Source organism: Suillus plorans, assembly GCF_016647745.1.
Source record: "Suillus plorans strain S12 chromosome Unknown HD556scaffold_15, whole genome shotgun sequence".
Classification (NCBI taxonomy): Eukaryota; Fungi; Basidiomycota; class Agaricomycetes; order Boletales; family Suillaceae; genus Suillus; species Suillus plorans.
Window position 1 is genome coordinate 190,297 of NW_024537399.1, and position 13,715 is coordinate 204,011.

A 13,715-nucleotide genomic window follows, 5' to 3' on the forward strand; every position below is an offset into this window, starting at 1 on the left:
TGGCCGGGTCAGTGTTTCGAGCACAAGACATCAGCTTGGCCTGACAATAGAGTTGGAGACTTCCTGGATGCTATCTTCTATCGTGCTAACCAGGTCACCATTCAGATTATGTATGACAACATACGAAATGACCTCTGTAGTGTGAGTTGCTCCAGCCGAACTTATACTGGATGAAGTGTGTGCAGACTGGCGAAGGTGAACGTGGCTGGGAGTTGAACCATCATGATGCGATATACTTTGGCAAAGTTCATGAGCTGGAATCATAGCTGGATGTATGAAGTGGTCCTCACAGGGAGTGTGGTGTATGGATCTCGGTGAGAGAATTTGAAGCGTATCATCTTTTCCCGGTTCCGACTCATGTGACGAAGAAATTCACAAACATTTACTATATACCAACTATATATAATATCAATGCAACACAGTGGCAACAGAATAACAAACAAGGTCAACGAATGCATCACGACTTCCCAATCAACCCTGTCCAGTCAAACTTCTCATACATGTTCTTGAACCTCTGTATCCGATCCTTGTTATGCCGATAGTCAACCCTCCGTGGTCGCATCCACCGACGTGGATCAAGATCCAGCACATTCCCAATAATCTCTCCCGCAAAATATCTGCAAGTACCTTCAGCAACCAATCATCAAGCATGCAAAAAACAAAGACACACCTCGGAAAATCCCCACCACCTTTATCCCCTTCATCTAACGCCCCATCCTCCTCACCAGTCGCCGCAGACTCTCCTGTGCCCTCAATAACATGCCCGTACCCCTTCTCCCCTTTATAGTCAAACTGCACCATGAAATATGGAAGGTTCGGCACCATCGCGCGTCTGAACCCCCCGGGCCGCGCGGAGAAATCGATAAGTTTTTTATGGGTCGACCACTCTGCTTCAGATGCGAGGATGCTCTCCTTGAAGTACGCTGGAATGTCATCGTACTTGTCCCATGTGAGCGGTACACACTCGATGCATGTATGCTTTTGCGGCTTGAGAGAGATGACGGTTTCGTAGAAGATAACTCCTTTGTCTTCTTCAGCGAACATGCGCATAACGCTTTTCATGAAATTCTATGGGATGTGTCAGTATTCTTGTATGTAAAAAGTGGTGGTTACGCACCCGAACTTCGTCCCAGACGTCATCATCAGCCTCCAGCATTGTAAGGTGATGTTGTATAGGTACGATGAGACAATGTCCATCTAGAAGTTCCTCGTTCAGCGTACAAGAGAGGTAGGCTTGTGTGCCCATCGCCACAACAGGTGCTTTTGGAGGGGAATCGTCTTCACCGTAGCAGAACTGGCATGTTGCGAGGGCTTTTTGAGTACGTTTGTAGTCTGATCAGGAGAATTGTTCGGAATCAAGAACTAAGATAGGGGATGCAAACCTACCGTGAACAGCAAACTGTCGTTTCATTGCGTCGGTTCGCATCTTCTGCCGCCCAAGTCGTTCCGCATTATCGTCCATGTAGTCAAGATCGTTCTGTAGATAGTATTATGAGTGTCAGGAGGAGCCCAGAAGTTGTTAGAACTTCCGCACCTGGAACTTGCCATCTCCCATGATAGCCTTTGCAAATTGGGCATCCAAATTCTTTTGGTCTGCCATTCCCGCTCCAAATCGCTCATGCCTAACCATTTCCCCCAGAGTGATCTCATCGTCATCAGCATTATACCTGAGAAGTTCTCCAGTCTTCGCATCACGCGTTTCAAACTAACCAGCATATAGTCAGCGGGGTGGTGCTGAAGGATGCAAATTTACCTTCTCTTTCTTCCTCTTGTTACCGGGCCCCTTCTCTGCGTCATCCTTGCCATAGCCAACATCGTACATTCGTCCCCTGGCATCCAATGTCGGTAGCACTTCCACGCGCGTCCTGACTCCTCCCTCCTCACCATTCGCCCGTCTCACCTCTGCTTCGTACTCTTCTTCAAGTTTCTCAGCATTCGGCGCATTCATCAATTTTGCACGCAGAACCTGAGCTTGTAACTTGTTCAGCGATGAAGGCGACATAGCACGGCGTGTGCTCGTTGACGCCATAGACGGTGTCATGACGTTCGGTATTGGCGTATGTGACTGCGCGAGTGGCGATGCAGCCTGCGAGGGCAAACGTAGAGAGTCGAGACGCCTGTTCGCAGGCGGATTGGTGGGGGATGGCGTGGATGGGGTACTTCCTGTTGGACCTGATCCAGGACGTCTGAAGGACGAGCTACGCGACGAAGCGCCGCTCGCACCAACATCAGTAAACATGAACCGTTTCTCCCCGCCAGTCTCCCGCCCTCGACCTCTCTCGTCCTTCCGTTCTGAACGCTTGCCTTGACGTTCGTCAAGGATGTGCCGTTCTTCTTTGGCTTCTTCAAATGCTTGCAGCGTACCAAAACGTTCGAGCGCAACTTCTTCGATGGGTTTGTTTTCCTCTGCTGCGGTCTCGTATACGCGCCGAAGACGCATCATGCGCCAATTAGAGCCTGGGCCACCAGGGGTTGTGACCTTTGAAGGTGGGGGAGGTACATCATTATCGATTGAATGTCCAGTACGGATGTCTTGGTTGAGTTCTTTAGAGCTGATTTTGATCTGGAAGTACACTTTCGGCTAATGTATGAAGACAGAAGGAGTGGTACTGTACCTTGTCAGGATCAGCTTTGTCAGGTCGTGGTGGTCGCTTGCGTTCGGTGCCGAGAGAAGAAAAGAAATCGACACCTCCGGCAGGTGTGCGTTGGCTCGAAGAGGATTCGCCGTAGTCCTCTGTAAAAGTCTTGTCTCCTGTGGGTAACCCCTGGGCAGATGGCCTCGACGAATTCAAAGGTTCTGCAATACCACTAGATGGCATGAGCATCCATTCGTCACGTTGTAGTCTCGTTTCCGTTGTCAAATTAGGTGGCAGCGATGGGTCTCCCTCTCCGGCAGTTGCATGACTCGTGATCTTCAAGCTCTCTGCAGTTGGAATATCCGTTGCGAGAAGCTAATGAGCAAAACATGTCAGCGCCACGCAGGCAAAACAAATACATACGCACCCGTTCTCCGTCGTTGTCAATGTTCTTCTCGACCCACATATCATCGTCGTTGGCGTCATCGTCCGTGATGTTGACCGCTTCTGTGTGAGACTTGCGTTTGTGGGATTTGTGCTCGGACTTGTGTTTTTTCTTGCTTTTGTGATCATCCTTGTCTCTACTGCGTTTATGCTTGGAAGTTGAGTGACGCTCGCGGTCGTCTCCCATCTTGTTCAACGTCGAGCACGGTGACGACACTTCGGACGAGCGAAGACAGTCTCGAGATACCAAATTTGGTATTTTTGTGGCGAAAGCGTTTAAGCACGAATTGACATATTTAGTAGTGTGACATTGTCGTGACTTCATATATGTCACAGCTAAACCTTGTCACATCTAGAGCCTTATGTCGAGCGACCTTCACCGTTTCATCAGCGATAACTGTGTTAGGGTAACGTCCGTTCCTCCTGTCTTATACACCTCACCTAAGATCATTTTACAGCTTTTTGGTCTTGCAGACCGGAGTATCATCGACTTCGTACAGGCTTCGGGTATGACCATTCCATATGTTTCCACTTGTCACTACTCAAATGTTGTCTTCTAGCATCGACATCAAAAACGCCAGACGCTCTCTTCTCCTCTCTCACCGCTTCCGGCCTTCCAAACACACCCGACGCACATGTATTCGTCAACGAGCTCTTCTCTCGCGTCCCCAGGAAAAGCAAACACAAGTCTTCAGCAGACCATACCCGGAAGCAAGCTGAGAAGGAGGCAAAGGCACTGAATGCCCGCAGGTTTGAGTTTTTGCTTGAAGATGAGGCTACCCCTGATGTTTCGGAGTTGAAGGGGAAGCGGAAGGAGGAAGGTAGCAGCAAGGAGAAGCACAAGGAGGACAGAGGAAGCGGTAAGGAGAAGCGTGACCGACATCTGAGGAAGAGAGAGCACGATAGCAGAGAGTGGGAAAGCGATGAGGAAGAGAAGTATCGGAAGCGACGGAAACCAGACGATGTTGAAACCAATGCGGATGAAGAGGCAATGGACATTCCAGAGGATGAGGATGAAAGAAAAGAACGAGATAGAATACAGGACATGAAGGAACGAGATGCGTTTGCTGAGCGGGTGCGTGAAAAAGATCGGGAAAAGACAAAAAAGGTCGTCGAGGATCGCTCCTCTCGTAATGCAGGTGCGGCGGCCGAGGCTGCACAACGTCGACAACTGGCAGATGACGCTGAAGCGCGGACGCATGCACTTCCTTCACTGCGGTTACACTCTCGGCAGGAATACCTAACCAAACGTGAGGTACAGCAGATTGAGCTCCTGAGGAAGGAGATCGCGGACGAGGAGGCCTATTTCCATGGAATGAAGGTCACGAAGCAGGAGCAGGAGGACTTGGAACGCAAGAAAGAGATTCTGCGGCTTGTCGAGGAGCGTCTCAAGATCAACGACAAGTGGGATGGTTACATGCTACCTGAAGACTACATTACGGAGCAGGGCAAAATCGACAAGGAGAAAAAGCAGAATGCACTTTACAAGCGATACGAAGAGGCCAAGCCCAAGGATGACCAGTTTGTCACAGATGTCGACCAGTGGGAGGCTAGTCAAACGCTGCACAGCACATTTCGGACGGGCGCTATGGACAAAAGGGAGGTCCCCGACGATTACGAGTACGTGTTTGATGAGAGCCAGACCATTAAGTTCGTCATGGACCAGACGCTCAAGGGGGAGGGAATGATGAGTGCCAAGGACAAGATCTTGCACCAACAAATTCAAGAGGCTGAAAAACGAGGTTAGTACATAAATTCACTATCTGGCAATGGCATCTGACGGCTTTAATCCAGCGCAAACCATCGATGAAACTCGCAAATCTCTGCCAATATACACATACCGAGAACAACTGCTGGAGGCCATTAAGGAGCACCAGGTGCTTATTGTCGTCGCCGAGACCGGCTCAGGCAAGACAACTCAACTTCCGCAGTACCTGCACGAAGCCGGGTACACAGCCAACGGACAGAAAGTGGGTTGCACACAGCCTCGTCGTGTGGCTGCAATGTCCGTAGCGGCACGCGTCGCTGAGGAGATGGGTACCAAAGTTGGGTACGAAGTAGGCTATTCCATCCGATTTGAGGACTGCACGAGCGACAAGACAGTGCTCAAGTACATGACGGACGGAATGCTCCTTCGAGAGTTCCTGACTGAACCAGACTTAGCCGGATATGCAGCACTGATTATTGACGAGGCACACGAGCGGACTCTGAGTACGGATATTCTTTTTGCTCTCGTCAAGGTGTGTGGTGCTACTTCTCACGGTTTGCTTTAGGTTCTGAGGGGCTCTGTTTGTTAGGATATTGCAAGATTCAGGCCTGAGCTGAGATTGTTGATCTCAAGCGCGACCATGGATGCTGAGAAGTTCAGCGAGTACTTTGACAATGCACCGGTATTTTATGGTGGGTAGCTATGGTTTGCAGATGACAAATGTAATACTAATGTTTTTCGCAGTCCCTGGGCGTCGATACCCGGTCGACATTCATTACACGCCACAGCCAGAGGCCAATTACCTGCACGCAGCCATCACTACCGTCTTCCAGATCCATACAACACAGCCCAAAGGTGACATCCTTGTGTTCTTTACGGTGCGTGCCAGATCCTCATTACTGCATCGTCCATATGCTCACTCTTCTGCAGGGCCAAGACGAAATTGAAGCAGCTCAAGAAAATCTGCAGGAGACGGCTCGGGCGCTCGGGAACAAGATCGCCGAGTTAATCATATGTCCAATTTACGCCAACTTGCCCAGCGATATGCAAGCCAAGATCTTTGAACCAACGCCGGATGGCGCAAGGAAGGTCGTGCTCGCTACAAACATCGCAGAGACGTCAATCACTATCGAAGGTGTTGTCTTCGTTATCGACCCTGGGTTTGTCAAGCAAAACTCGTATAATCCTCGTACTGGCATGTCTTCCTTGATCGTGGTTCCGGTAAGTAATGACGCTGCTTTGTGCTTACAACTCATTTCACTGTACATCCCAGTGTTCTCGTGCATCAGCCAACCAAAGAGCAGGCCGTGCAGGTCGGGTGGGGCCTGGCAAAGCCTTCCGGCTATACACGAAATGGGCGTTTTCAAACGAGCTCGAGGAGAATACCGTACCTGAAATTCAGCGGACGAACCTTGGAATGACTGTCCTGTTGCTGAAATCACTCGGGATTAACAACTTCATGGACTTTGAGTTTATGGACCCACCTCCGGGAGAGACGCTTATCAGGGCACTAGAACTGCTCTATGCTCTGGGGTCATTGAACGATCGTGGGGAGCTGACGAAACTGGGTCGACGGATGGCAGAGTTCCCTGTTGATCCTATGTTATCTAAAGCCATCATTTCTAGCGAGAAGTACTCATGTACTGACGAGGTACGGGCTTCTTTATCTTGAAATAACATGTTGATGCTAACGCTATCACGTCACCAGGTACTGACCATTATAGCGATGCTGTCGGAATCCTCATCGTTGTTTTATCGTCCCAAAGATAAAAAGATGCATGCAGACCAAGCACGTCAAAATTTCGTTCGCACAGGAGGAGATCACTTCACATTGCTCAACGTCTGGGAGCAATGGGCCGATACGAATTATTCGCAACAGTTCTGCTACGAGCAATTCTTGCAGTTCAAGAGTCTTAGTCGGGCGCGGGATATTCGGGATCAACTTGCTGGGCTTTGCGAACGTGTCGAAGTTGTTATTCAGAGTAATCCGAACGCAAACGATGTCAGCCCTGTGCAGAAAGCTATCACCTCGGGGTACTTTTACAATACTGTAAGTCGAATGATTCGACGCGTGCAAGTATGCTCATGCAACATTCTCAGGCCCAACTCCAGAAGAGTGGCGACTCTTACCGGACGCTGAAGACGCATCACACTGTATATATCCACCCCTCGTCAAGTCTTTTCCAACACCAACCGCCCGTCAAAACGGTGCTATATTATGAGCTTGTCATGACCTCAAAATCATACATGAGGCAAGTCCTTTTTCCGACAAACCATATGCATCTAATCGCTTTGCTCCCCATCAGACAAATCATGGAAATCAAGCCGTCATGGCTAATGGAAGGCAAGTACTATCATTCAAGTTGTCTCCCCCACAATGTTAATGACACCTTTCAGTCGCTCCTCATTACTTCAAGGCTGCAGATTTAGAGCAGCTGACTACTGGTGATAAGAAGTTGCCCAATGCAAAAGCGGTTGGTTCGTCGGGGGCAGCTGCTTCATGACGTGCTCCCTTTCGGTAGTGGTCCATGCTGAACTATATTTGGTATTCCCCATATCATGATTCGTATGTGCTCGATAGTAGTAATTTTGCATCGGAGTTGTGGGTGTATTGCCCAGGATCACTTGGCTTGTGGTCTGCACACGCTATCGACTTCGTGCATTCCCACCATACCGCTGACCCACCCTCACTCTCAACCAATTCCTTCCGAACTTACGAATATAAGTTAGCTTTAGAATGAGAATAATTTAGGCTATGCATTGAAAGTGTTCTCGACACCTTCAGTATTTCCTCTGTAGTAACCCTTTGATCGCGGAGACGCCGGGTTGAGCTTTTCATTTCAAAGCCCGCACTTTCCCGATACTTACAACCTCGGAGAAACACATCACCAACACCTACCATGTTGTGCTCCTCGTTCCGCTCAGCAACCGCCTCCCTGGGTCTGGGACGGCGAGCAGCTTCTACCATTGCTCAAAAGTACTCCAAAGCTGTTTATTCGGCTGCTCTTTCGAAATCACCGCAAACGCTCACCAAGGTTCAGTCGGAATTGAACGCCATCTCCAATGTCATCAAGGAGGTGCCCGACCTCAAAGCATTCGTCAACAACCCAACGCTATCCGCCAAGGATCGCTCTGCGGGCCTCGCTGTCATATATTCTCGCGCAGAAGGCTCTAAGAAGGAACCTGTCTCCGACATAACAAAAAACTTGTTCGGTGTCCTGTCGGAGAATGGCAGACTTGGAGAGACGCAAGGTGTTATCGAGGGGTTCAATGAGCTGGTTGCAAAGTACAAGGGAGAACTGGAAGTTGTTGTCACGTCTGCTACTCCTCTACCCAGGGATTTGTCCTCCCGGTTGGAGACTATCCTCAAGCAGTCTCAGACAGCTCAGCAGGCAAAGTCGCTGAAAATCTCGAACAAGGTACTTGAATTTTGTTCATAACCTTTTTTTCAAGTCAGTTTTAACGAGTTTTAGGTGAACCCGTCAGTCCTCGGCGGTATTGTAGTGGACTTCGGCGACAAGAGCATTGACCTCAGTGTCTCGTCGCGTGTCAACAAGCTCAACAATGTTCTGCAGCGTGAGTTTCGCTTGTTTCTGCATAGTTTAATGGCTGATTCCTTGCACAGAATCCGTATAGACACGCATCTCATAGAGGAGATTGCCAGCGGCCGGGATTCCCCAACCTCACAAAGAAAAGGAAAGCTTAGTCGAGTATTTCTGTTCTTACCCAGCCAATACAATCGCGTTTTAGAAAACATGCCCCTCGCAAGGCTGGTATTGAAATCATTGCTAGACATCGACAGTATGAGATTGACATGCTCGAGTAACTGGTCTACATGCAACGGACTCAAATGTCTTTGGATGTCTCTGATCCCCGAGTGACCTCAAGTCGCAAGATAATTTACTATAGGGTTTTCTCAATAACAAAATTTTCCAGTGATGCGCTACCTACCACAGTTGCTTCTGCGTTTGCTCCTCCATCAGCCTCAGGGCTGAGTTCCGCAGCAACAGTCATGAACCTAAGTAGACATGATAAGCCTCATCAATCAAGATGTACAGCTCAAAATCAGGACTTACTGTGCAGCATGTGTACCAGCCAGAACTCTCATGGCGTCCAAGTCTGTCTGAAGTTGTTCAAAGAGATCTGCTGTCTGCCCGACAGCGCGTGACATGTTCTTCAGACTAGTTGCGAGTTGGCTATATAGCCTGTCTTTTGCCTGAGTCGCATTCATGGGACGCACTGAGCGAGATCTGACACTCTCAGGCTTAAGTCAAAAGGGTTCACGTGACAGGTAAGTGAGACCGCTTATGCGAGCGTATACTCAGAGTCAGGCTGTAATACTCCCCGATCATTAAAGTTGAACTTTACTCAAGCGATACCTCCAACATCAAATAGGCGGTTGTAGTAGGCCTTAGAACACGGCGATGTCGATGCTGTTAATGCAACTAGCATCACCTACGCGTATAGCCGTGTGCGGGAGCCTGGCTCGGAGATATGGCTCTATGTGCATGCGTACACTGAGTACTGCTGGCAATGGCAAAACTGACCAGGCGCTTCGTCGGTCATATCTCTACGGTATGCTATAGATGTGCAGGTCTGACCTAGTTTTCAAGCTGAACGACGACCAGTACCCTCGTCGTCTGACCGGATGCTGGACAAGTCTTTGAGCACACCATCCGACATCATCATATACGACCTCGAGGACAGCGTACCGCCTTCTCCTCACGACAAAGACAGTTCAAGACAACGGCTGAGTACGTTCTTAAGCGTACGTGGGCACATTCGTATTCTCCGTATCTTGAGCCTGAAACTTGGATAGCGCACACCAGAGCACAAGCTTCCACACCCCGAGCGTATCGCTGTCCGCCTAAATGACATTACTACGCCCTTTTTTGAGCACGATATATCCGAAATCGTAGGCGTTCTATATCCCCATAATCCGTATCTTACTCAAGTTTTGCCTGTCATCCAGCTCAAGTCACCCTTCGTCCGAACACTCGTGCTGCCCAAGATCCACTCCGCCCGCGACCTTCATCATGTCTCGCGAGCCGTTCGAAATTCACGGGCCAGAACTTCCACGCCATTCCCCATACAAATCATTGCGAGTGTCGAAAGCGCCCGTAGCGCGTGGAATCTTGGAGAGATTGCTTCTTGGGCTTCGGAGTATGGCCCAGATGTTGGTGGGAAGTTGGGCGCTCTACTCGTATGTTTCTTCTTTATCAGTGTTCCTAGTTAGTTGATGGAATATGTCTGTAGTTTGCAGCAGAAGACTGTATAGTGCTTCTCTACTCGGGCACAAGCGGAAAGCTTATTTGGATACAGATTGTGCTGATACTTCGGTGGTGCGGACGCCTTCGAGGCTTGAGCTTCTATATGTACGTTCCCAGATTGCAACTGCTGCCAAGGCTTTCGGATTGGATGCCATAGATATGGTCCGTATATTCCACTGCTATGTCTGAAATGATTCCCCTGAAGTCGAGCATCACAGGTCTGTGTCAACTACAAAGACCTTAATTATCTAAAAGACGAATGCGAAGATGGCCGGAGGCTTGGTTTCAATGGGAAGGTAATTACTGTCTTGATTTGAAGTGCGACACATACTGAATATGACTGTCGTTTCTAGCAAGCTATCCACCCCACACAAGTTGATACCATTCATTCGACATTTGTTCCTACGGAGAAGGGTGCGTCATCTCCATCCAAATTTTACTGTGACCAACGTCCTCGCGTAGAAATTCTTCGTGCCGCAAAGATTCTCCACCAGATGGAAGTAGCACATTCATCTCAAAAGGGCGCCTTTGGCCTAGAGATGGAGGGAGGTGGTAAGGAGATGATCGACGCTCCGATGTTGAAGCAGGTGGGTCCGTACGGTTTCTTATTCAGTAAAGTGTCTTATACATTGGCTAGGCTGAGAATATTATTCGAGTCGCTAAGGCAGCTGGCTTGGAAATTCCTGGTGTAGGTTAATTGAAAAATAATGTATTGTGTTCAGGTGCAGTGGATGCTATGTTCTTCGCTATCTTGCTCAACCGGCCGGTAAGCACCCTGCAAAACACCTGCAGTGATCTTTGGAAAAAAATTCCGCACAGATTGGCAAGCTTTCTAGCCTCCTGAAATTCTTCGCCCCCCTCATCATCATCCGTCTATTGATTGTAGCTTTCGGGTAATCCGCTCACATCTTTATTAACCTCAACGACGGCACTGATGACTCATGTGCAACAGACAACATTGTAACTTGTAGAAAATACCTCTTTCCTCTCTTCCACTCATGAATCATACACGAGAAGTGATATGCTCCTATACCGCATCAACGCAGTTGTGATGGCGAAGTCTGTCTTGGAAGACGACCTGGACCAACGTTCTGTCAAGTTTGACTTGGCGACAAAATCGGAATCAAGTCATCAGTCCTCTTTTGCTTCGACTGCTTTTCGTGAGGGAACATGAATGCCGGTTTTACAAACTTCCGATTTTCTGTAATTTGATCTTACTTAGGTGGCAACCTAATCAATCATGCTCTCGAGCTGCGACATGTGACCGAAAGTCCATAAAGAAGGAACGGTCTTCCGATGGTTAGTAAACAAGATCAAATGCGAGTAGACCTTTGGTGTATCTCTAATTCCCACCTAGGAACTCTTATCTTGGCCAATTATAACTCAGGTCATGTGTCCTCGTCATGAGTGTCGTCACAGATTATAATGCGAATGCGCTATTCAAGTACTGGCTTTACGGAACTACCTTGCTTGATTATCCTGAGCCCCACCAGCACCATGTCAGACCTTCCCTCCGCCATCCACCCTGACATTCTTCCCCGCCTCGACCCTGAATACGTCGCGTTCCATAATATCCATCTAGCGCACCGCGTGCCCCCGCACACGATCCCCTGGCATCCGGATATCAGGAAGGGCCCTCTCCTCCCAGGTGGCTCGCCTATTAGGACAGTCGGGGCTGTCAAAGATATCAGTCTGCAGAACTGCAAGATTCGGGCTTTCATACCTGAAGGAACCCCTCCTCCAGAAGGGTGGCCGGTGTTGTTATATATCCATGGAGGTAACGGTCTATGATTATTCAGCAGATTTCAGCTGAGAATCCCAAGGTGGATGGACGCTTGGGAGTATCGATACTTTGAACTCGTTCATATCCCGCCAATGCAAAGGTGAGGTCGGACAGTGAGACCGTTGTCGGACTGGAGCTTACTAATTGTGTTTAAGAGAACAACTGCGTCTCGGTGGCCCTGGACTATCGCTTGGCTCCTGAGAACCCATATCCTGCAGCGGTCGAGGACACGGTCGATGCGTTGAAATTCATTTATTACAACGGGAAGGCAGAGTTCAATGCGAACGTGAACAAAATCGCGGTTGGAGGGTCGTCCAGGTGCGTACCGTCCCATCCCGTATGAATCCATGATGAAACATGACTTTTGTCAGCGGCGGCAACTTAGCTGCAATTGCATGTCTCAAGGCGCAGGAACTCACGCCTCCCATCCCCATCATCTTCCAGTTATTGATTGTGCCTGGTAAGCATAGAGCACTGCACATGTCCGTCTCCCTCACCAGCTTGCAGTGACTGACAATACGGCATCCGTCACTGACGAGAGATACCCGTCTTGGAAAGAGTGCCAGAACACCGTTTGGCTGTGCGAAGGGCGGATGATGTGGTTCCGCAACATGTACCTTCCTGACCCTGCGACCTGGGCAGAACCAGACAACTCGCCTATCTTCGCATCGGATGCTTTGCTTGCCAAGGTCCCGCCTGCATTCGTTAGCGTCTGCGAACTTGATATTCTGCGGGATGAAGGGCTTGCGTATGGCGAGAAGTTGAAGTCGCTTGGGGTGAAGGTAGAGGCAAAGGTTTACCCAGGAGCACCGCATCAGATTCTTGGGATGGATGCTGCGGTGAAAGTTGGGAAGCAGCAGGCTGACGACGCGATCAAGGCTGTTGGAGATGCTTTCAAAGCGGCATAGGTATTGATATGGATGTTACAGAGAGTAGTGGTGAATTGTGTACGATTAAATTGAATGCGAAGACATGCAAGGGCCGCAGTCATGTTATAAGACAGCCTTGTGATTGTCTTTCGGAAAGATGGTTTGTTTGCCAAGCGTACGTGTCTGTGAACTATATTATGCAGTTAAGCAATCACGCATGGCGTGGAATCGGAGTCCCTTGGAGACGATCCAGAGGTGAAGGTTTACCCAAGAGCCAAGAGCACCGCGTCAGATTCTTGGGATGAACGCTGCACTGAAAGTTGGAGACAGCGATATAATGAGGCCATCAAGGCAAGGGATGTAGCATATCGAAGTTAGCGTGCCAGAGGGGACCGATAAGGTGTTACTATGGGCATGATTCGAGGCAGATGCGCATTAGGTTAAAATAAAGAATTTCCGGCGGCATCACTAGGCTACCGTATACAACATTCATTGATGACGATGGGTAGCAAAAGCGTGCTGCCTTTGATGAGATTCTCTTGGCGAATCGTCGCTGCGTTGACTATTCTCCTAGTTAGGTGACGAGATTGGGTTGCGAAATGAAGATATGGACGGAGAATGGGTTGTGTAGGACATCTGTGGTAGTCATCGTCTTAATGTTTCTCTTACCTTGCGATAGAAAGCCGAGAGTAAGCACCCCGCACTCGAGTCCGACATAGGGTCACAGACCCTAAAGGACAATAAAACTGAATTTTCGAAAAAAGTTCCACTTGCAACGGTTGACATTGTCGAGTTCGATACATTACACGAGTCTCATGATGAGGAATCATGATTGATGTACGTAGTTGCCAAATGATATGAAGAGATTGGACCACTGAAGAACTAGAAGCAAACATGAAATAGTATACCAGTATTAATGTCCATTGGCGTGTGGAGGAGTTTCACAGTAGAAAAGAAAACGAAATGAGTCTGCCATAGAAGGGGCCGTGGCTACGCGCTTGCTGCGCTTAGCGTGGTAGGAATAGTCGCCGGAGCAGATGTCGAGGCGGCAGTAGACTGAGTCTG

At 49.1% G+C, this 13,715-nt stretch overlaps 7 protein-coding genes across 7 annotated transcripts; 5 read left to right on the plus strand and 2 right to left on the minus strand.

Moving 5' to 3' along the window:
• Window positions 1-360: 360 nt before the first annotated feature.
• Window positions 361-3,294, minus strand: HD556DRAFT_237006 (CwfJ C-terminus 1-domain-containing protein-like protein). Its single transcript, XM_041309979.1, has 8 exons — window positions 3,004-3,294; window positions 2,616-2,951; window positions 1,754-2,563; window positions 1,535-1,705; window positions 1,387-1,477; window positions 1,118-1,332; window positions 671-1,068; window positions 361-617 (listed from the first exon to the last, which is right to left on the minus strand). Exons 1-8 carry the CDS (start codon window positions 3,205-3,207, stop codon window positions 458-460), a joined length of 2,385 nt encoding a protein of 794 aa, XP_041162681.1. The 5' UTR covers window positions 3,208-3,294; the 3' UTR covers window positions 361-457.
• Window positions 3,295-3,902: 608 nt separating this feature from the next.
• HD556DRAFT_237486 (P-loop containing nucleoside triphosphate hydrolase protein) lies at window positions 3,903-6,255 on the plus strand. Its single transcript, XM_041309981.1, has 5 exons — window positions 3,903-4,762; window positions 4,815-5,260; window positions 5,318-5,420; window positions 5,473-5,606; window positions 5,659-6,255. Exons 1-5 carry the CDS (start codon window positions 4,012-4,014, stop codon window positions 6,121-6,123), a joined length of 1,899 nt encoding a protein of 632 aa, XP_041162682.1. The 5' UTR covers window positions 3,903-4,011; the 3' UTR covers window positions 6,124-6,255.
• HD556DRAFT_237516 (uncharacterized protein) lies at window positions 6,256-7,337 on the plus strand. Its single transcript, XM_041309982.1, has 4 exons — window positions 6,256-6,379; window positions 6,495-6,778; window positions 6,829-7,072; window positions 7,126-7,337. The coding sequence occupies exons 2-4, from the start codon at window positions 6,503-6,505 to the stop codon at window positions 7,230-7,232; spliced, it is 627 nt and encodes a 208-aa protein (XP_041162683.1). The 5' UTR covers window positions 6,256-6,379; window positions 6,495-6,502; the 3' UTR covers window positions 7,233-7,337.
• A 251-nt stretch (window positions 7,338-7,588) lies between these two features.
• HD556DRAFT_1354876 (OSCP, subunit 5 of the stator stalk of mitochondrial F1F0 ATP synthase) lies at window positions 7,589-8,484 on the plus strand. The gene is made up of 3 exons (XM_041302439.1): window positions 7,589-8,147; window positions 8,202-8,304; window positions 8,354-8,484. The coding sequence occupies exons 1-3, from the start codon at window positions 7,629-7,631 to the stop codon at window positions 8,362-8,364; spliced, it is 633 nt and encodes a 210-aa protein (XP_041162684.1). The 5' UTR covers window positions 7,589-7,628; the 3' UTR covers window positions 8,365-8,484.
• HD556DRAFT_1354880 (uncharacterized protein) lies at window positions 8,485-9,012 on the minus strand. The gene is made up of 2 exons (XM_041302440.1): window positions 8,805-9,012; window positions 8,485-8,746 (listed from the first exon to the last, which is right to left on the minus strand). Exons 1-2 carry the CDS (start codon window positions 8,957-8,959, stop codon window positions 8,632-8,634), a joined length of 270 nt encoding a protein of 89 aa, XP_041162685.1. The 5' UTR covers window positions 8,960-9,012; the 3' UTR covers window positions 8,485-8,631.
• Window positions 9,013-9,236: 224 nt separating this feature from the next.
• On the plus strand, window positions 9,237-10,695 carry HD556DRAFT_1232961 (citrate lyase beta subunit; the record flags this gene model as incomplete). The annotated part of the gene is made up of 10 exons (XM_041297555.1): window positions 9,237-9,303; window positions 9,357-9,496; window positions 9,548-9,643; window positions 9,701-9,931; window positions 9,985-10,000; window positions 10,051-10,160; window positions 10,217-10,294; window positions 10,352-10,412; window positions 10,461-10,585; window positions 10,636-10,695. The coding sequence occupies 10 exons, from the start codon at window positions 9,237-9,239 to the stop codon at window positions 10,693-10,695; spliced, it is 984 nt and encodes a 327-aa protein (XP_041162686.1).
• A 389-nt stretch (window positions 10,696-11,084) lies between these two features.
• On the plus strand, window positions 11,085-13,120 carry HD556DRAFT_237629 (alpha/beta hydrolase fold-domain-containing protein). Its single transcript, XM_041309983.1, has 6 exons — window positions 11,085-11,297; window positions 11,356-11,775; window positions 11,822-11,881; window positions 11,937-12,099; window positions 12,153-12,241; window positions 12,289-13,120. The coding sequence occupies exons 2-6, from the start codon at window positions 11,424-11,426 to the stop codon at window positions 12,687-12,689; spliced, it is 1,065 nt and encodes a 354-aa protein (XP_041162687.1). The 5' UTR covers window positions 11,085-11,297; window positions 11,356-11,423; the 3' UTR covers window positions 12,690-13,120.
• The last annotated feature ends 595 nt before the right edge of the window (window positions 13,121-13,715 follow it).